General features: G+C 32.1%; 3 protein-coding genes across 3 annotated transcripts; 1 reads left to right on the forward strand and 2 right to left on the reverse strand.

The window, feature by feature from the left end:
• Positions 1-462: 462 nt before the first annotated feature.
• On the reverse strand, positions 463-3243 carry LOC114162497 (putative flavin-containing monooxygenase 1). Its single transcript, XM_028046411.2, has 5 exons — positions 2708-3243; positions 2246-2483; positions 1920-2095; positions 1235-1596; positions 463-1065 (listed from the first exon to the last, which is right to left on the reverse strand). The coding sequence occupies exons 1-5, from the start codon at positions 3146-3148 to the stop codon at positions 714-716; spliced, it is 1569 nt and encodes a 522-aa protein (XP_027902212.1). The 5' UTR covers positions 3149-3243; the 3' UTR covers positions 463-713.
• A 6516-nt stretch (positions 3244-9759) lies between these two features.
• Positions 9760-10902, reverse strand: LOC146883474 (uncharacterized). Its single transcript, XM_085666359.1, has one exon. It carries the CDS (start codon positions 10900-10902, stop codon positions 9760-9762), a length of 1143 nt encoding a protein of 380 aa, XP_085522485.1.
• A 2149-nt stretch (positions 10903-13051) lies between these two features.
• Positions 13052-14533, forward strand: LOC114164789 (uncharacterized). The gene is made up of 5 exons (XM_028049552.2): positions 13052-13268; positions 13353-13393; positions 13511-13595; positions 13981-14042; positions 14153-14533. Exons 1-5 carry the CDS (start codon positions 13208-13210, stop codon positions 14345-14347), a joined length of 444 nt encoding a protein of 147 aa, XP_027905353.1. The 5' UTR covers positions 13052-13207; the 3' UTR covers positions 14348-14533.
• Positions 14534-21612: the final 7079 nt, after the last annotated feature.

Here is a 21612-nt window from a genome sequence, read left to right on the forward strand (position 1 = left end):
CTTCTACCTTTTTCTCCACTATCCGGTTCTATTTGTGATATATCTGGTTCTAATGTGCTTGAATTTTTTATTTGGATCCATATTGGGTGTATCAGATTCCTGTGGTTTCTTCATTTTTTATTCTTCTTAGCTTGTGTCAGGAAGTTGATTACAGATTATTCATTTATATTTTACTTTAATGAACAAAATTTAAATATTTTATTTTTGACTTCAAATATATTATAATATTATTTTTTCAATTAATAAATATCATTAATATTTTTATTTACGTAGAACAAAATTTAAAATTAATTATAATTTATCTAACTATCATTTTATATTACATTTAACACCAAAAATAATTTAATAATCTAACTTTTTCATAAATTAAATATTATTTTTTATTAATCATATCATTCAAATCTTACACAAACTTTTACAAAATTTACTTTTAAATTCACTTTATTATCATCTCCAAATCCCTTAAAAACAATAACACAAACTTTATTCTAAAATCCAATCAAATCATTCATTTTACTCTACCGAATCTTTCCACTTATAAGAAGACAACATTTCTTATTGTTTTTGGTATGAAACTTTGTTGAAGGCCAAAACAAATTGAATAAACATTACTACAACGTAGGGATCATGCGTACTAAAATACATAAGTTGATTGTGTTGTGTAGAGATCAACTTCTGCCTAATAAATCATATTATCTTAACTTCAAATTGTTCTATTTATGAGTAAGACCTACATAGTCAGCGTGACCATAAGGTTCAAACAATTCTGCAAAAAAACCATTTTTCCTTCTGGGATTCTGCTTCATGTCTTTGCAGAGTTGATCGTGATACCAAATTCCACAAGTTGCAATGCACGATTTCCAAAAATATGTTCCTCCATATTGCTTCATGTTTTCTTCCCACAGTTTCACATCCTTCTCCATTTCTCTTATATTAGGAAGTTCAATGTTTCCATCCAAGAAATGTGCCACCCACAAGCTTTTGATTTCTGACGAAAAAATGTTTGACAGACTCTCTGCATATCCTATTATTGCCAACTGAGGAATCCGAGGGTGGATTATTTGTCTGAATTCATTGGCAAACATAGGTAAAGGTTAAAATTTTGGTGAAGATAATACTTTTTTACTCCAAATGTAGCATATACTACCACCACACAATATAAATTTAGAACATTGCCTATAAATTGACTGACAGAATGCAGAAGAGAAATAGGGAAAATCAAGAAAAGACTGACCTGTAGAGAGGAACTGTTGAGGAGGTTGGTGGCAGAGCTATCTGATTTTGGAAGAGTGTGGATTTGAACATGTTTCTTATTTTCTGGTCACCTTTGTATCCGGTGGCAAAAATGACTATATCTGTCTCTAGAGGCTTAGCTTCTCCTTCAATGATTACACCTTCACTGCAGAAGCTAAAGCTTTGTGATTTCTTTATGGTGATGGATCCTTCTTTGAGTCTGTCAAAGAAGTTATCAGGAAACACTGCAATCAGACATGTGGAGAGGTCTTGAAAAAAGCTGTGGTTTGGTATCAACCCATACTTCTTCAATGGCAACTTCCATTTTAGAGTAGTTTCAACAACTTTACAGATTCCCCATCTCTGAAAATTAACAGTGGAACTTTGTATCAAAACACTGTGCTATAAAAATTGAAAATGATTTTCAATGGAGTATTCACCAAAGTTGAAAATGGTTTTAACGGAGTATTCACAAAAGTTCCGCATCTAATATTATAGCAATAAAGAGTTATTTTTGAAGTTATCACCGGATAGATCTATACTCGATCTATGGGAACTTAGGGAAACTTAATTAGTTGTAGGCTTGGTCTTGTTAATCTATGAAATTTCTACCGTCTATTTTTTTTTTTTTGTTGCAGTAGAGATATTGTGAAGAACTGTATAAAGAGAATGTCATTGAATGTTACCAATGGTGAGAGTAAAGTGGCCAGAAGGCCAAGAAAAAATGGCTCTCCTGGCTTGTGAACTGAAAGCTCTGCAAAACGATTTAAGAATAAGAATCCAGCAATAACTCCCCAGATGTTAAAATCTGGAAGAAACCAGTGCGCGTTCCTCTGGATAATTGTGCAGGGGTATTTGACTCCTATCAAAGTTATTAGAGAAGAGAAATATCAGAAGGGAAAATTTCAGAAGGAAATTCAACTAAGTATTAGCTGGTGATGTAGGATAAAGTCAAATAAATCATACTACTACAGGTTGAGTAGAAAACTTTGCAACCAAAACAATTTCTCACCATTTACTTTTGCACATTCAGCTGCAAGATCCATAGCAGATTTTTGAGAGCCTATTATTGCGACTCTTTTTCCTTTGATCAATTCAGCAGCAGTGTCATTGTCCATATCGGAGTAGTCCATGGAGTGCAATACTTTGCCATTAAAAACTTCAGGTCCTTGTCCCGGTGGGAATTCTGGAATATTTGGAAGACCACTGTATTTTCCAATGCAGAGAACAACAAACTCAGCCTCGTGTACCTGTTCATACAAATGTTCAATTTAGTATTTAACAAACTATAAAAACAAAATCACACGTGATTAAAAAAATCAACTTTATGCAAAAGCAGACAATGATGCCAGTCACTAAATTTTTGTAATTCAAAAACAGAATACTAAGAAACCAGGAGATATTTTTCGACAGAACAATGAATAAATAAAGGAAAGTGAAACTTCCTCAGACTAAACAAACCAGAAACACAAACCTCTGCAGATAAAGTCTTAGTATTTTGCACAGTGACATGCCAAGTTCCCTTGTGGCCAAAGGGTGTGCCATTACCACCCCACTGTTCCCATGACTTAATTTCTTCACTAGACTCTCCTCCAACATAATCTACATGAATGACTTTGGAGTTGAATCTGATGTGAGGAATGAGGGAAAAATGTTGAGCATAGGAGTTAAGATAATCTAGCACTTGGTTGTGATTTGGATTATCTTCTTTTACTGAAGAAGGCCATGGAAAATCCATGAACTGGTACATTTGTTTATTGTTTTGGAGCTTGGTGGAGTTCATAGTATGCCTCCATACCCCTCCAACGCCATCATCAGCTTCAAACACAGTTGGGTGAAATCCAAACTCTAGAAGGTATTTGCAGGCAGCAAGGCCACTGGTTCCTGCACCGATCACTATAACCCTTCTTTCCATTTCAACTGGGAAGAAGCAATTTCAGGGCTTTAATGTTTTGAAGCGAATGCTTGGAACTATATTAATAGTAAAATCTTACGAATGTTATGCAGAGACGTGTGGTCTTCTTTCTATGTAGTATTGACTTGTTTATTATCTAAATATTTGTAAGGCAGGGAAAATTGTGTATTATTTTTCTTCACTGCTATAACAGTAACTTTGATTCCTTTTTCTAAAATTTGCAATGATGATATCTGAAATATTTGTTTGTTTCTGAAATTTTAGTTCCTCACACTTGAATTATCTGTAAGAAAAAAAAATTGACAAATTTTCTCTTAATAGAATTAAAATAGATTATTTTTTTATTTTTTAACTAAAATAATAATTTTTTATCCAAATTGGTAATTTATCAAAATTTATTAAAAAAAAACTATTAATTTATCATTTTTCTTATCTATAACTTCGTACAAATCTATTATGGTTCACGTGTTTGTTGTCTTCTTTTCATATGGCTCTGACGGTTGATCTACAATGACATAGGGAGATGAAGAGAACGTGCATATTACAAAAACTGGTTTTTTTTTTCCAAATTGGTGCAATTTAATTATGTATTTCTCGAAATGGTGTAAATTTTTTTTAAATTTCAGTGAAGGATAAGTCGTGTCAAGGTGATGCGACTTTAGTATGAAGAAGTCGTGCCAAAATGAGGTGATGTTAATTAAATTGAATTGAAGTCGTGCCAACATGGAGAGATTTCTATGTTATGAAGAAGTCGTGCCATATTCAGAGGACTTTAATTAACATTTTAAGCAAAGTCGTGCCAATATGGAAAGACTTCAGTGTTGTATTGATAATGAAGAAGTCGTACCATATTGGGACGACTTTAGTTCGAATAAAAATTAAATATTTTGTAGTCATATTAATTAGTTAAAGATAATGATGATGTTGTTGTCTTTGGTTTATATTTCGTTATATCATCCAAAGATAATGATGATGACGATCCAGTTCAGAGCCCTCAATTAAGACCTAGACCTCCTTGTGACACAGGCTCTCATAGATAACTTTCATGCCCTATTATAACAAACCAAAACATCATGAAATTTTTAATTACTTATATGCATTATAAACCAAAGACAACAACAAAAACTTCATGTTGTTGTCTTTGGTTTATATTTCGTTATATCAACCAAAGATAATGTTGATGACGATCCAATTCAGAGCCCTCAATTAAGACCTAGACGACACCGAAGAAGACCTCCTTGTGGCACAGGCTCTCATAGATAACTTTCATGCCCTATTATAACAAACCAAAACATCATGAAATTTTTAATTACTTATATGCATTATTATTTAACTAATTAATATGACTAAAAAATATTTAATTTTTATTCGAACTAAAGTCGTTCCAATATGGTACGACTTCTTCATTATCAATACAACACTGAAGTCTCTCCAATACGGGACGACTTATTCATTAACAATTGAAGTCTTCCCATATTGGCACGACTTTGCTTAAAATGTTAATTAAGTCTGAATATGACACGACTTCTTCATAACATAGAAGTCTCTCCATGTTGGCACAACTTCAACTCATTTTAATTAATATCGCCTCATTTTGGCACGACTTCTTCATACTGAAATCGCACCACCTTGGCACGACTTACCCTTCGCTGTAATTTAAAAAAAAATTACACCATTTCGGAAAATACATAATTAAATTGCACCAGTTTGAGAAAAAAACCACAAAAACTAGGTATCTCATCGTGATTCCATATACTTTTTAAATGTTGAATAAAGATATAAATAATTAAAAGGTAAGAGAAAATTATGTAAAACTAAATTCAAGAAGAAACTTGGAAATAATTAAAAATGAAGGGATGAAAATTGTAAAAAATATAATCATGCATTTTTGTAATATATAGATAAAGCTATAATTACAATTAGGATTATGTATGTTTTTAATTAAAATTTACTTTTGTGTCAAATTTTAGAATATTTTGATTTTCAAATTTTAAAAATAAATTAATTAATTTTCTTAATCAAATAACATTTTCTTTTACAGCTTAGATAATATTGTATATTAATATTTGTGTTGAAATGTGTTAAATGGTATAAATAATTTAAATAAGTTTAAAATATTAGTGTCAAAAATTAACACAATTATATTAAGATGATTATATCTTTTCATTTTTAAAGTTTAAGTCAAAACATGTCAAATAATATAAACCATTCGAACAACAACTTGAAATGTCATTTAATATGTAAAAAGAATTTAACATACTTAGGAGAATTATATTTTTTTCATTTTCATTTTTAAAATTGAGAATCAGACCATAACAAAGATTGAAAAGAAAAATTCTAATTTTACATAATAAGTTCCGGACTTAAGAATACATTTTACCCTTATCATTAAACCTTTTTAAATAAAAAAAAATGGAAAACCATATACTCGCGAGATGGAGAAGAGTAGTGTAGATTTAAATGTTTTTTTCATATGTAATTTAGTACTTTTATTTAAGTATACTTCCTATTCAATGTTTTTTTTTTCAATTGTTTCTATTTATTTTCATTATATTATAACTTTTTTTTTTGTTAAGTGATAATATAAATAAAATGTTTAAATAAGTAATTGATTCAGTAATTCTTTTATACATTAAGTACTTAATTGAACTTTCTTATGATTTTGATTAATAAAAAGTATTAGTTTAAATATTAAAATGAGAGATAGTATCACTTTTAGATTTGGTCTCTATAGTATCCATATCTTGAGGATGGACGATACATTTGACTGGTTAAGAAATAACAATCTGAACTAAACAATGTGACAATTTTATATAGTAAAATTTGACAATTTTATCAAATATTAGATCAGGTTTCGTATTGAGACCAACCGTATAAATATTTATATATTTTTTTGTTAACTATCTTTAAATTAAATAAAGTTTTAGGAAACTAAGTTTTCAGAGTTTTTTTCTGACAGGTTTTGAGAATTTACCTTTACTTTTGATTATATCTTTGGTTTTGAAAAAGTCAAACATTTATCTATTGGAGAAGAGTATTTAATTTATTTGATTAAAACTAGTTGAACTTCTCTTCTTATTTTCAATTTTGTTATACACTAATGGTCAATAAAAATAATAGAAAATAATTCACAGTGATTATTGGAGAATTCATAGTGATTATTGCTTCTAGCCAAAAGCCAAATCCTATTTCTCAAGTGTAGGTGGTGCTGTATACTAATTTATCAAGTAAAATAGTTCTATTTTGTTGACAAAATGAGAACAGGAGAAGGTAAACACGTAACTAATAAAATTCTGGAGTGAAATGAAACATATGATGCAATTCTTGTAGTGAATTGAATTGACCGAGTAAAACCCTTTTGGACTAGACCCATTGTCGTTCTTCTTTCCTATTCTGTAGGTGACATGATGACAAATATGTTAGAGGAAGAGGTGATATTTAGAAGAGAGAACTCAAATTTCTATGATGGAAAATGCCAAGTATAACAATGTATTTATAGGAGCTAATGGAGATATCTAGACTCATTTCTAGGAGTTTCTCTAATTAATGCTCCACTGTGGAATTTTCTACATCCTTCATTAATTAGGATATTCTAGAATTTCTAGATCTTACTTAGGGAAACTAAGAGACTTCTAGATAATTCTTTATTTCAAATTACAATAACATTTCTCCCCCTTAATTTGAAATCTTCTTTTGCACACCAATCTTTGCTCTTAGCCTTTGAAAATCTTCAAACTTTAATGGCTTCGTGAAGATATCTGCAACTTGATCTTGAATCTTGACATACTTGAGCTCCACCTCTTTTCTAGAAATACATTCTCTTATGAAATGATACCTTGTGTCTATATGCTTGCTTCGATCATGAAACATCGGATTCTTTGCTAGTGCTTATGCAGACTTGTTATCTACGCATATCTCCGTAGCTTCCACTTGTGGTAAATGAAGTTCTTTCAATAATCTCCTTAGCCAAATCGCATGACAAGTGCATGAAGTTGCTGCCACATATTCTGACTCACATGTTGAAAGTGTGACAATGGGTTGTTTCTTTGAACTCCATGAGAAAGCACATCCTCCCATGAAGAATATAAAGCCACTAGTGCTCTTTCTATCATCGATATCTCCGGCATAATCACTATCACAAAATCCATGGAGTTTGAAATCATTAGAAAATGAATAAAATAACCCATAGTTAATAGTACCTTTTAGATAACGGAGTATCCTCTTAGCAACTTTCATATGAGTAGAAGTGGGAGTCTCCATGAATCGACTCACTACTCCAACCGCATACAACATATCGGGCCTTGTACATGTTAAGTATCTCAAACTTCCCACGAGGCTTTTGAATAGAGTGGGATTCTCCTTTTCTCCCTCTTCAAACTTGGATAGCTTCATCCCACTTTCCATGGGTGTATTCACTGGATTGCAATCAAACATTTTAAATTTCTTCAAGACCTCCTTTGCATAGCATTCTTGAGAAATGAAGATACCTTCCTCCAATTGCTTAACCTCTAGGCCCAAATAGTATGACATGAGCCCTAGGTCTGTCATCTCAAACTCATATGACATCTCCTTCTTGAATTCTTCAAACAAGCTTGGATTGCTACCAGTGAATATGAGATCATCCACATAGAGACAAACAATCAAAATATCTTCATTATCAAAAGTTTTGATATAGAGAGCATACTCGTTAAGACATCGAACAAAGCCATTATCTTGGAAGTACTTGTCAATGCGACTGTTCTATGCCCTTGGTGCTTGCTTTAATCCATACAAAGATCTCTTCAATTTTAGAACCTTATCTTCATGTCCTTCAACCACAAAGCCTGAAGGTTGCTCAATATAGACTTCTTCTTCTAGATAACCATTAGGAACGCAGACTTCACATCAAGTTGATAAAACTTCCACTTCATTTGGGCCGCCAAAGAAATCAACAAACGGATCGTATCCATGCGAGCGACGGGTGCATAAACTTCATCATAGTTTACTCCATGCTTTTGCTTGTAGCCTTTTACAACTAGTCGTGCTTTGTATCTTTCCACCTCTCCACTAGCATTCTTCTTAGTCTTGTACACCCATTTCACTCCAATTGCTTCATGACCTTTGGGAATAGTTGTTAATTCCTAAGTGTCATTTTTCTCGATTGATTTGATCTCCTCTTCCATGGCATGTCTCCACCTTTTATCTTTCACAGCTTCCTCAAAATTCAATGGCTCACAATCTATTTGAAGGCAATATAATTCTTCAAGATTACACGTGACTTCATCAGACCTCTCATAGATGTCACGTATGTCTCTTGTCTTCCTTGGCCCTTCGCTTGTACTTTCTTCTTCTGCATGAGATGTAACAGATGGAGGGGGCGAATGAGGAGGAGTGACATCTTAAATTGCAGTTTCTTGATCTTCCTCTTCTTCAAGATATGGAAGAAAATCGTATGTCTTATCTTCTTGAGCCTCCCAATTCCACACAACTTTTTCATCAAATTCAACGTCATGACTTACTACCACTTTGCCATCGCTTGGATTGTATAATTTGTAGCCTTTAGATTGAGCATCATAGCCAACAAAGACATATTTGGCACTTCGATCGTCGAGCTTGGATCTTTCTTATTTTGGTACATGGGTGTAAGTTATACTCCCAAAGACACACAAATGATTAACACTAGGCTTCCTTCCACTCCACGCTTTTTGAGGTGTTTGATCTTTTAGATTGGACGTTGGGGAGCGGTTAGATAAATAGACCGCACAAGAAACAGCTTCAGCCCAAAACTCCTTGGGCATATTTCTAGCTTTCAGCATGCTTCTGGCAATGTTGAGAATGGTTCTGTTCTTCCTCTCGACTACTCCATTTTGCTGTGGCGATCTAGGAATAGTCAATGGACGACGAATTCCATGAGTTGCACAAAATTCATTGAACTCCCTTGAAATGAATTCTCCTCCATGATCAGATCTCAAAGCTTTGATTTCAAAGCCACTTTCTTTTTCAACAAGAGCTTTGAAATTCTTGAAAGAAGAAAATACTTCTGACTTTTGTCTGAGAAAATACACCCACGTTTTTCTACTGAAATCATCAATGAAGAGTAAGAAATATTTATTCTTACTGAATGATGGTGGATCGATTGGACCACACACATCGGCATATACAAGTTGAAGAGGCTTGGTTGCTCTTGAAGCAGCTACTTTCAGAAAGCTTTTCCTCGCATGCTTTCCAAGAAGACACGCTTCACACAGTTGGTTAGGATTGTTGATTGCAGGCATCCCTTTCACCATCTCCTTTTCTCCCAAACTTTTAAGAGCTACAAAGTTTAGGTGTCCAAACCTCATGTGCCAACACCATGCTTTATCTTGCACGCTTACCTTCAAACACTTTGCTTCAATGGTTTTTAGATTCAAGATAAACATTCTATTTCTTGACATAAGCACCTTAGCAATCAAATTTTCATTTTGATCTTTAAGCCACAAACATTTATCTTTCATAAGGATCTCATATCCTTTTTCAATAAGTTGGCCTAAACTCAAAATATTGCTTTTTAATTTAGGCACATAATAAACATCATTGATCATCTTATGACTGCCATCTTTGGAAGAGATTAAGATTGTACCTTTTCCTTCAATTCAAACTTTGGACGAGTCTCCAAAGGGCACATTTCCACTCACATTCTCATTAAGCTCCACAAACTTCTCCTTGTAGCCACACATGTGGTTGCTAGCACCATTGTCCAAGTACCACGAACAATTGATATCTTTATCTTCACCTTTTAGGGTTAGCAACAAGGTTGACTCTTCTACTTCATTAATAAGATTAGCTTTTTCCTCCATTTCATTAAGACGACATTCCCAAGAGAAATGACCAAGCTTATGACAATTGTAACATTCAACTTTAGATTTTTCATACCTTCTTTCGTTTTGAGAATAGCCGCGGCCTCTTCCTCTTGCTCTTCCACGGGCTCTTGATGATAAGAAACTCCTTTCTTCATTGTTTGAAGCATTGTTACCATTTCCTCTTCCTCCATATGCATGAACATGTTCTCTTTCTCCACGACCATGACCTCTTCCTCGTCCACGTCCTCGTTGACTCCTAAATCCTCCATTATTCTTCAAAGAAGCTTGAGCTTTAAGGGCTTGCTCCAATGGCTCTTCTTGTCTCCTATTCATTCTTTCTTCATGAGCTTGTAGAGAACCTTCCAACTCTTCAAGACTCATGGAGTCAAGATCTTTAGATTCCTCAATCACACATACCACATAGTCGAACTTTGGAGTCAAGGAATGAAGGATCTTTTCCATCACACGAACATCTTCTATTTTATCTCCATATCTCTTCAATTGATTGACAATTGCCTTTACTCTTGAGCAATAATCCGATATTGATTCAGATTCCTTCATCTTCAAAGCTTCAAAGTCACTCCTTAGTGATTGAAGCCTTATCTTCTTCACTTTGTCGACGCCTTGGAGAGATTTTTCCAAGATCTCCCAAGCTTCCTTCGACGTAGTAGCATAGGCAACTTTTTCGAATATGTGGTCATCCAAACATTGATGGATGAGAGTAAGGGCTTGTTGATCCTTCTTCCTTGTCTTCAACAAATTCTCCATCTCTTCTTGAGATAAGCTTCCTTCATCTTGAGGCTCTTCATAGCCTTTTTGTACAATATCCCATGCACCTTGAAAGCCTAATAACACTTTCATGCGAAGACACCATTTTTCATAATTCTCATTTGTAAGACGAGGAAATTGGAAGGTAGTATACCCCTTGCTTGCCATCTCTCAACTCTCTCTCTCTTTTTCTTTTCTCTCAACACTCTTTTTTTCCCTCTCTCAACTCTTTAGATCAAACCTAGCTCTTGATACCACTTTGTTAGAGGAAGAGGTGATATTTAGAATAGAGAACTCAAATTTCCTTAATGGAAAATGCCAAGTACAACGAGGTATTTATAGGAGCTAATAGAGAGATCTAGACTCATTTCTAGGAGCTTCTCTAATTAATGCTCCACTATGTAATTTTCTACATCCTTCATTAATTAGGACATTCTAGAATTTCTAAACCTTACTTGGGGAAACTAAGAGACTTCTAGATAATTCTTTATTTCAAATTACAATAACAAAATATAAAAAATAGAAAAAAATTAAGGATGACAAAACGAGTTAACTCTGTTCGTTTTGGTTCGTTCTGTGTTTTAGTCGATAAAGTATTTGTCTCACAGTTCAAAAATTGATTTATCTTTTTGGTCCGTTCATCCTGCAAACTGAAATTTTGGCCTGTATTTGTGATGAGTAAAATAATTTTTTTTCATAATAATTGATATTCATTTCCTATCAATAATTTCAATTAGTCTTGTTAATCAAAGACAAGAAACAATAGCAACAAAGATTATAACTAAAGTGCAATAGCAAGATCTCACCTTACAAGACATGTACAAATTTGTTAACCTAAAAATGTATAAAAAAATATTTCATATTCGATGACTAGAATCATTATCCTATATACAATGGTTATACATAATAATAATAATAATAATAATAATAATATTATTATTATTATTATTATTATTAATATTAATGATAACAATAATAATGAAAGGAACTTACATAAACAACGCGATAAATGATGTTGGGATTGAAAGAGAAGAATATTTAATTTTGTAAATGGGTTAGTGGGTCAGCCCATCCTATAACTATTTAGAGATGTTGGGATTGAAAGAGAATATTATTTAGAGACGAATTATAATCTTTTATTCATAATAGTAACTATTTTAGTAACCAATAATTTTATTTTATAAATTGGTACCCAAAGTGGTAAGTATAATAACTAATTTTTGTCACTAAAATTAGTTGTTAATGAGACTTTTTCTTGTAGTGTATAACCTTTAAATTTACGTTATGATGGAAAATAATTTATTATGCAAAATAAGATTGCACACAACCTTAAATTAGTTTTGCAGCATGCATCTAAGACATCCACTCATGTTTCTCACAACAATTTCAAATTGCTCAGAAGATGATTAAATACAAAAACTAGACATTTATGTCAAATAAGTAAATGTGCAACGTAAATGTCAACTTTTACTTTGTGAATCACCGTTTCATCTAGAGTAAATCATAAACGTAGCTATCCTTTAGCAAAATATATGTATATGGCAAGGAATTGATAGCTATTTAATGTAAAAGAGTCAATGATATATAATATAAGTACTTAATACCAATTATGTCAATAATTGAACAGTGTTACCCTTTTCCTCACTATTATACCTAGCTAGTTAGAAGTGAAAAACGTTGTGCGACAAGTTAGGCTGTCAAGGAGTTTAGACTTGAGTAAATCAATAATATTGTCTTGTAGAGGCGACATATTGTCTAAAAGGACCAAAGAAAGTAAACATAGGAAAAAAAAAAAAAACCTTGCTTACCTCAAAAGTGAATCTCAACGCTCGTATCAGGGAGGGCTGCACACATCGAAGCCTACATTTTTTAAAAAACAAGGAAAAACAATAGTAAAACATGGAAACTATAACATTACATAGTGTTCTTAAAACTCTTCCCAAACTAAATGTTTTTTTTTTTTTTTTATATTTAGAACCCTAACACTTCATCTTTCCTTTTTGCTGTTCTACACTAACTCAACGTTGTGAGTATATTTTATTGACCAAACTAGCCCTCATTTGTTAATATTAATTATTTTTTTCTGTCGTTCAAAGTATTGTTAACACCTAGACTGCACTTAAATGATTGGGAATATCGAATTATTTATATATAACTTCGTCCGACAAGGGTAGAAGACAACAATGAAAAGAAAAAAGGAAATTTAGAAAAATACCCCTCCCAGTTTAAGTTGATGAACTTCAATGTAAAGTGTGGACCCCTAGGCTACACCCTACTCATTCATAGATATATAAATATAAGTATCCATAGATCCCAAAGGCCATAATATATATCACTCACAAGTCACATGTTTCAATTCATGATTAATTTTCAGCTCTTCAATCTCAACAACTGATTCTCCTGCATAATTTCAACAGGAAGAAAGACCTCAAATTTCCACCTTATACTGGTTCTACCCTGCAATTTTCTTCAAATGAAGCCTTCTTTTGTAATTTACCTTCTGCTTTTGTCTCTCTTTCTCATCCAGGCTCGAGGTAATTTTGAGAACTATGGTTTCATAAGAACTTCATTTAGACCTTCTGTGTGTGATAATTCTCATGTTTGCTTTTGTTGTTCAGGGATTCGCTTGGAGAAAGGGTCTCAGCAACATAAACAACACGTTAGTGTTATCATTGCTTGGATATTTCTTTCTCTATGAATCTCAACCTTCTGTTATAACTTCCACAAACATTTTTCCAATGTTAATAAACAGCAGAAACGAATCTTCTGATTGCAGGATGAAGAAAACAATTTGTTGAAAAGAATTGACAGTGCTGCTAAGAAGGAAGCTACTCTCTGCGAAGATGAACAATATTCCGCAGGTACCCTAAGGAAGAGAGCCTCTAGAGTATCCAGAAAACCAAACAACTTACCTCGTATTCATGAAGATTATAGTGGACCAAGACATCATAGACCTAGACACCATTAATGTTTTACACCAGAAATTCATTTTTCTGTTATTTTTGTTACAACACAATCATTCTTTCCGAATCTTATACCAAGACCTTGTATTTCTTGCTTCTGATTCCGAATCTTATCTAATCTTGTTATAATTTAGAAAGAAAAATGAAAGGAATTATTCCCGTTATATATTGTTGTTCTGAACTAAACCTTTACAATGTATTTTGTATGAAGCAACATGCAAGGAAATTTAGTCCTAACATCCACCATATAATTAAGATCCTGGCTGTTCTTACGTTGCTGCAGGAAAAAGAAAGTGTAGGAAACTTGTTACTTCATCAATTTCCACAAACCAAGATATTTCAAAGGTTGGTTTATATATACATACACACACATATGTAGTTAAAGTGTGAACTCAGAAGAAACCTTGGAATTTTATGTTTTCCTGATTATGATTTATATAATACTCCATGGACAGAATGTGAAGAATGAAGGGAATGAAACTGAGGCCCCAGAAACATACAAGAGTAGAAATTATAAAGTGAATTGGGAAGGAAAGGAAATATTTGTAAATAAGCAAGAAGAGGTTTCTGATGAGAAGTATATGGAGCTTGTGGAGATTGCTGGCATGGACTATTCTCCAGCTAAGAAGAACCCTCCCATACACAACTAACTCTTGGGATGATCAAAGAAAAATGCTGCAGTGTTTTAGGTGTAAGAATGATTTGTAAATTTTGTTATTCTGTGTGTTTTAAGTCCTTTGATACTAATCAATAATTTTATGAGCGACGGAGCATGTTGTTCCTTATTTGAGAAATTTAATTTACACTCTTTATTTTGTTTATATATATGAATTGTGGATGAATGCTTAGTCGATATCGCAACTTGAATGCATAAGTTTACCAATTATACTTTTGTTTTAATTGAAAAAAACATTTGCGATTATAGCTAATTATGTATATTATGGTTAGTGATTTTACACACATATCATTTAATATGTGTTGATAACCTCTGGAAAGTGATGGAGAACCCATAGAAATAAAACATTTTAGACCTCTAATTACTAGGTTCATAGCTAAGATAATCAAAGACTATAGTTGTTTTAAAGAGTAGAATATTATTATTATTATTCTTATTCTTAGCTTTGTAAATATTTCTATAGATTTCTATAGATGTACAAATTGTTTATATTTTTTTTAGGAGACTTACAAATAAATTTGGGTTTCAAAGTTGACTAACTATGAGTCTCAATTTGGGCTAATAAAAGGCCGACAATATACAACATGAACATGAAATAAGAGTTTTATGAAAAAGTTAAAAAATATATCTTATCATTTGTTTAGATATCGCAAAATATTATTTTGTTTCAAGGAACCATAATAATCATTATCTTCATGTAGAATGCATTTGTTGTTGTTGGGACTAATGTAAAGAATTATGAAAATCATTTTCGAAGTTACTTAAGATTATTAAATTATAAAATTATAAAATCATAAATTATAAATTATAAATTATAAATTATAAATTATAAGATCAAAGATTATAACATTATAAAATCATACTATTATAAAATTACAAAATATAATTTTATAATTTTAAGTAACTCTAAAAATCATGTCCATGAGTCTTTACGTTCGGTCTTAACTATAAACTTAGACGAAATAACATGTGCCGATAAACAAGTAAGTTAACTGAGCAAGATAATTGTCATCCAATTAATAAAAAAATTAAATTATAACAATTGATGAGTTTCTTTTTTTTTTTGAGTATTTTCAATCCAAAAACCTCGAAACATTGATTTTATAAGTATTATTATAAGAAAATTCTTGATTAATTATCAAATTTAGTGACAAAAAATAATTAGTCACTATAATAACCAATTTAGATACCAATTTATTAACTAAATATTATTGGTAACAATAATAGTTTCAAAAAATTATAATTAATCTTTAAAGTTTTAACTAAAATAGTTTCTATTATGAATTTATCTCTAAATTGGTTACTAACATTAACAACCAAGGTTTTAGCTACCAAAATAATTGATCTCTAAATTAGTCTCTAATTAGGAAATTAGTTACTAAATTGGTCTCTAAACATATTTTTTCGTTATAAAATTAGTCATTATTTAATAGTTTTCTTGTAGTGTATTTCTTTTTATATGATGTTTAATTTTGTCATTTCTACTCCATGCGAGACTTTGATCTATACTTGGATTATTCTCAATAGAAATTTATAAAATTGTTTAATAGATTATACAAATTTAATAAAAACTAAATTAAAATTCTCAAATTAATCATAAACTTAAAACTTTATTATATACATTATCATTGATTTTTTAATTAATTATGTGTATATTATTTTTTCTTTGTGTAAGGTATGAATACATGAGAAAATAAATCTAAACTTATTATTACAATTTTGAAAAGATGAAATAATTGGGAAGTTTGGATTGAGTTCAATATGGATTAAAATAGAATGTAAAAAAAAAAAAAAATCAAACTTGACTCGAATTTCGGAAGAAATAAAGTGAAATAAAGAAAAGGTTTAGCTCATTTTGCATCTCATGCACGTAGAATATGGAAAGAATAATGGAGCGTATTTGCAGTGTGTGGTGAAACAGTGTTTTATTCCATCCTTATATTTGTAGGTAACCCTTTTCAATTTTACCTACTTATGATTGCTCATTCTTGCACCACCCTTCACATGTTATGTCATTTTGGAGCTATCAAGGTTGCGGTTGAGAAGGAGAAGCTAATAACATTTACAACTTTTTCACACCCATCAACCAACTCTCATATATCAGGAACATCAATTCACTACTAATTACTATCTGCCATCAATTCAAAAGTCATTTTTCATGTAACTAAATTATATATTGTTTAAATTAACTCAACTGCATTAAAGACTCAATAAATTTAACAGCGCATCGTATTTTGTTTTAAAGCGCAGTCACCTATTTAATAAGTTATACTTTAGATTAGGAATAATTAAGATAACCATTTAATCCTTTCTAAAGTTAGTGGACATGAACATTTATTGTTTGTAAGAGGATAGTTTTTCACTTACATTATATCATTTGAGACACTACTTTTGTTAACCAATAAGCCAAAATTAAGGTGTTAAATAACAAGTCTAATATGAATAACGCATTTTGTGTTCTTTTACTCCATCGGATAAGTAAAACCAATGATATACGGCATAGTGAAGTTAACGTTTCACAAAATTCTTTGTAAGCTTGTTTTAGTAGTAGGAAATGTTTTCATATTCACATCTATTAAGAAGATCTCGTAAAACTTTTCGCCAACATCAAAGATTCTTGAGCCATTCGCTAAAGTAATTTTACATCAACACACATCTCTTAACACATCATATGTTACTTTGGAAATGCTAACTATCATATATGATTATGTGTTTTACTCTAGTTTGGGTAAAAGTTCCTCTCACAATAAGTTATATTAACTACTTGCTTAAAGAAGAGATACCATTTAAAATTACATGATGCGTATTTAATGTATCTTTTTATTGTTGTGTGGATAGATGAAAGCTTGAAGACGAAGACTTTAAGTGAAGCTTCTAAACACAATGACTTTTTTCTTAACTCCTTATACAAAGTAGTATTCCAAGTTAAAAGAACAAAAATGAGTGATTAGAAGGTCAAAACACGGTTAATTTTGTTATTCAAAGCTTTTTTTTGTGTGCCTTTTGCCTCAAAAACATTGTTTGTGTTCGTCTAGAAAACTAGAATAATGTTTTAACCTTATAAGATGTGTCTAATTAGCAAAAACCCATCCTTTAGTTCATCCTCTCTCTGTAAAACTCATTAGTTAAGAATGACTATGTTCCAAAAAATACTAAAGTCTTATATAAGAATGGGAGTGTTCCAAACAATAGATACAAAGTTTAATTACTCCGTTCATCACAAGTTTCATTGAAAAGTTTTAGGTCGATCCTCACTTTAATTTTTGTTTCAATCAAGTCACATTTTTTAAAAATTAATTCAATTAAGTTATTTTTGTTAGCGTCTTGTCAACGAAGTTAAATATGTGTTAACATCTCCACTTCTATTTTTTAAAATAATTATTTTTTTTTTCAATTTTTAAATTTGTTGTCCATGTGTCAAATGTGTGGCGTGGTGTGTAACTGTGTCACATGTCAATATTAGTGTCATGTGTGAGTCTCTTGTGTCATTGTCTTGTATTCAATCCACTTCATATATATATATTCTGTAACGTCCCATTTAATTTAAATTAGCAATTAAAGAAAACGCCACGCATAAGATAGTACAGCAACGCAGTCCTGGGGTTCTTAACACCACCCCTACAAAACTAGGCACACCACAATGTCAACCAAAAACAGGATAACGGTTTGACTAAAAGTTTACAAATCCAAGAACATCGAAATATAGGGGCCATAGCCCTAAAGAAAAGTCCAAAGGAAACTATAGTCCAATCCACGCGGACTAGGCAGCAGAATCTCCATTCCCTTGTTGACCACGAGAACCTCGTCCATCTGCTCCCATCAATTACATTGACGATCATCGCAAGAAAGAACAGCCACAAACAATACAACCATGCAACAAAACGGGTAAGCTAGAGCCAACAACATATTCATCATGCAGTCAATATATTTTCATCATCCCATATCCATATATCAACCAAGCATGTTATGACTCTTCATTCAATACACTACGACTCGACTCGACTCATCTGGATACGTATAACTTAGCCAGATTCAGCGGATGCTTGCACTTGTGGTGGATACCTTTGCTCACCCCCGAGCTGCTCACTCCCGAGCTATGTGTTACAAGTGTTACGATGGATCAATTTTCCCTCACCACAAGGTTAACCCTTAATGAATTTCAGGCCTCCTGCTATTCTCACCACATGAGTCAGTCCGCTCTAAGTGAGACTAATTGGCTCCTTAGAGTGTCAGGATGCAACCTTAACTTGAATCCTTACCTAGTTATACAGATGGGGCACTACCATGGACACCCACTAACAGGGGCCATGAAATTACGTCCGGACCACTGAAGCGCAACCCTGAAAGTCTCACCTAGAGACCCCAAGGAATTATGCACTGACACTGACAAAATACCATCATACAATCAGATACTATTCACTATGTAAAGATACCCTCATTATATCAACCTTCAAAGTCGTTACCTTTCAATTTCCAGATCTAACCCATTCCAACTTATCATAATCCATTCATGTACATAAAGTCCAACTCATCTCATTATCATGCCACTTTAACAACACCAATCTCATTTAGTTCACATGTCAATATGCATACCAAACCCATCATTTATAACTCATGAATCATGTTACGCATACATCGCACTCCATTATATACATGTCCTTCCTCATAGCATTCATGCCCAACCAAAACAGATCATTCAAAAATAAACACACATCCAAACAAAGCGTTGTCTCGCTCAACACCTCGCTTAGGCTGAGGGGTTTTCGCTCAGGCGAGACGTGCTCGCTCAGGCGAGCTCCCCTTTCGCCTAGGCGAGGGCTCGAGAAGGGAGCAGAAGCACTCGCGGGATCTTGCTTAGGCGATACCCCTCTCGCTTGGGCGAGATGCTCACTCGCTCAGAATCACAGTGGGTCGCCTGGGCGACCATTCGTGGAAAAAGGGCTTAGGCCAGTCTCTGTTAATCTCGCCTAGGCGAGACCAGCTCGCTTGGGCGAGTTTATCAGTGCCCGCCACTATTTTCACCTGCATCAGATGCGAAGACATACTACAAGCAACAATCCCACCGTATCATACATCCATATCAACAAGCAAACACAAAAGAATCACCAACCACGTAAAATAGCAGACTCGCACCAAACAAACAGAGGGTTCTAGCTTCCCTTACCTAGAAGTAGCTAGAAGGTGCCTCGACTCTAACCAACGGAGCACGGCCACTCAAAGGAGGAACTTGCGAGCTGAAAAAGACAGTGGAGCAGAGTTAGGAACTGAGCTCACGGTGAAACCCTACTGTACAAACTGACAGATGCTCATGGTGAAGAAGTGTGAGCTGAGAGATAACTTACGTGGGGTAAGAATTGGGTTTGAGTTAGCTCGAAGAATGGCTTGGGGAGGAACCCTAGCAGAGCGTCCTATGAGAGCCGTGGGGGATGACGACTGGTTTCTGAAAGAGTGAAAATGTACGCATTAGGACAGACTAGGGTCAGTTTTATCTTTTGGGCCAGCTCTTAGGCCCATTAGATTTGGGGCAGCCCTACAAGTTAGAGGCATAAGAGAACAAGGCCTTACATATTCAATCCAATCCCAATTTTTTTAAAACTAGAACAATGTTGTCCCTCTCCAAATTGAAATTAAATTTATAATTTACACAAATATTATAGTCTTATTTTTATTAAAATTGATTTTTTAACATATCAAAATTAAAATAATTAAAGTAGTTACATATTAAATTACTTTATTGATATAATAATAATAATAATATTAAAATACAATTTGTAGATATTATTTATTTATATTGTCTACTTTTATTTTTTAATTATATAATAAAAATTGTTTTTGTAAATTATTTTCATTTTAATTTTAAATTTTTTAAAGTCAGACAAATATTTATTCTATATTTTATTTTATTAAAGTCAGGCAATACTCTGTTATTTATCATATACATATTATTATATTTGATAAATAAATTTAAGTTGAAAAGAATAAGTATCCAGAACTACTGTATTATCAATCCATATATTTTTATAAAAATAAAAGCAATTTATTTAAATAGAATCAAATAATATCATTAGAGAAAGGTTTAATAATTTAAAAAATATTTAATAAAAAAATCAATTTTAATATAAATATAAGTATAACATTTATATAAATAATAAATTTGAACATAATTTGAAGAGAGATAACATTGTTCCATTTTTAAAAAAATTGGGACTGAAGTAAATGGTAAAGACAAATGTAAGGATTGAATCGAATATAAGACAATGACATTTGATTTTGATACACGTGACTAGGAATGTAAAAAAAAATTCATATCCGAAAGTATCCATAGATAAAACTTGTAATGGGTAGGAAATGAATATTGTAGATAGATACTCGCGAATAACAGGTACGAGTATTTTTTTTATATCCGCATGTTAACGGGGCGAGTACAGATGTCATAGTATCAGTACCTGTGTATACCCGTACCCGCTATATTATAATTTAAATTAAAAAAAAACATGATTAAAATATTAATATATTGATTTTGAATGAGTTATTTTTTTATCATTAGTTTTAAAAAAATCATTTCCTTATAAACTGTCATTCAACACTATTTAAATGAGTTATTTGAACTTTATTTGAAATTTATGAATGTTATGTATTTTATTTTATTTGAATTTATGATTAAATTATATTGTTAAATTATTTTTTTTATAAATACCCGCGGGTACCCGTGGATATATGTGGATATTAAAAAATGATATGGATACCCACATAACGGATACTCGACGAATATGAGTACGGATATAGGGCAGCTATTTATCTAGCGAGTAGGGTACATGAAACTATTACTCGTACCTTACATGCCCCATTGACATCCCTACAAGTGACACTAATGTTGACATGTGATACCGTTGATACTTGATACTAAAGTGCAGCGTGACATGTCACATACTTGACACATTAACAACAAAAACTTTTTCAAAAATAAAATTGAAAAAATTAAAAATTAATAAATAAAAAATGAAGATGTCAACACATAATATATATTTAACATCGTTGATAAGGTACTAATTGAGTTAATTTTTCAAAATATTGGACTTAATTGAAATGAAAATTCAAGTGAGGATCAACTTGAAATTTTTTGAACAAACTTGAAAACAATGAGGAGTTAAACTTATATATAATTCAGATGATTTCTAACTAATTCTTTTAAGTCTTATTACAAAATTGAACTAAAATAAACATGCATGCACTAAAAAA

This window comes from Vigna unguiculata, chromosome 9 (genome assembly GCF_037176805.1).
Source record: "Vigna unguiculata cultivar grain cowpea cultivar isolate G323 ecotype 2 chromosome 9, ASM3717680v1, whole genome shotgun sequence".
NCBI lineage: Eukaryota > Viridiplantae > Streptophyta > Magnoliopsida > Fabales > Fabaceae > Vigna > Vigna unguiculata.

Bases quoted from the DNA above. Each gene is read 5' to 3' on its own strand.
- LOC114164789 (XM_028049552.2), top strand. From the start codon at position 13,208: ATGAAGCCTTCTTTTGTAATTTACCTTCTGCTTTTGTCTCTCTTTCTC. The intron at 13,269-13,352 runs GTAATTTTGAGA...TTTGTTGTTCAG, and splicing joins CTTTCTCATCCAGGCTCGAG to GGATTCGCTTGGAGAAAGGG. The intron at 14,043-14,152 runs GTTGGTTTATAT...CTCCATGGACAG, and splicing joins CAAACCAAGATATTTCAAAG to AATGTGAAGAATGAAGGGAA.
- LOC146883474 (XM_085666359.1), bottom strand. From the start codon at position 10,902: ATGGCAAGCAAGGGGTATACTACCTTCCAATTTCCTCGTCTTACAAAT.
- LOC114162497 (XM_028046411.2), bottom strand. From the start codon at position 3,148: ATGGAAAGAAGGGTTATAGTGATCGGTGCAGGAACCAGTGGCCTTGCT. The intron at 1,597-1,919 runs GTAACATTCAAT...GTTAATTTTCAG, and splicing joins CCACTTTACTCTCACCATTG to AGATGGGGAATCTGTAAAGT. The intron at 1,066-1,234 runs GTCAGTCTTTTC...CAATGAATTCAG, and splicing joins TCAACAGTTCCTCTCTACAG to ACAAATAATCCACCCTCGGA.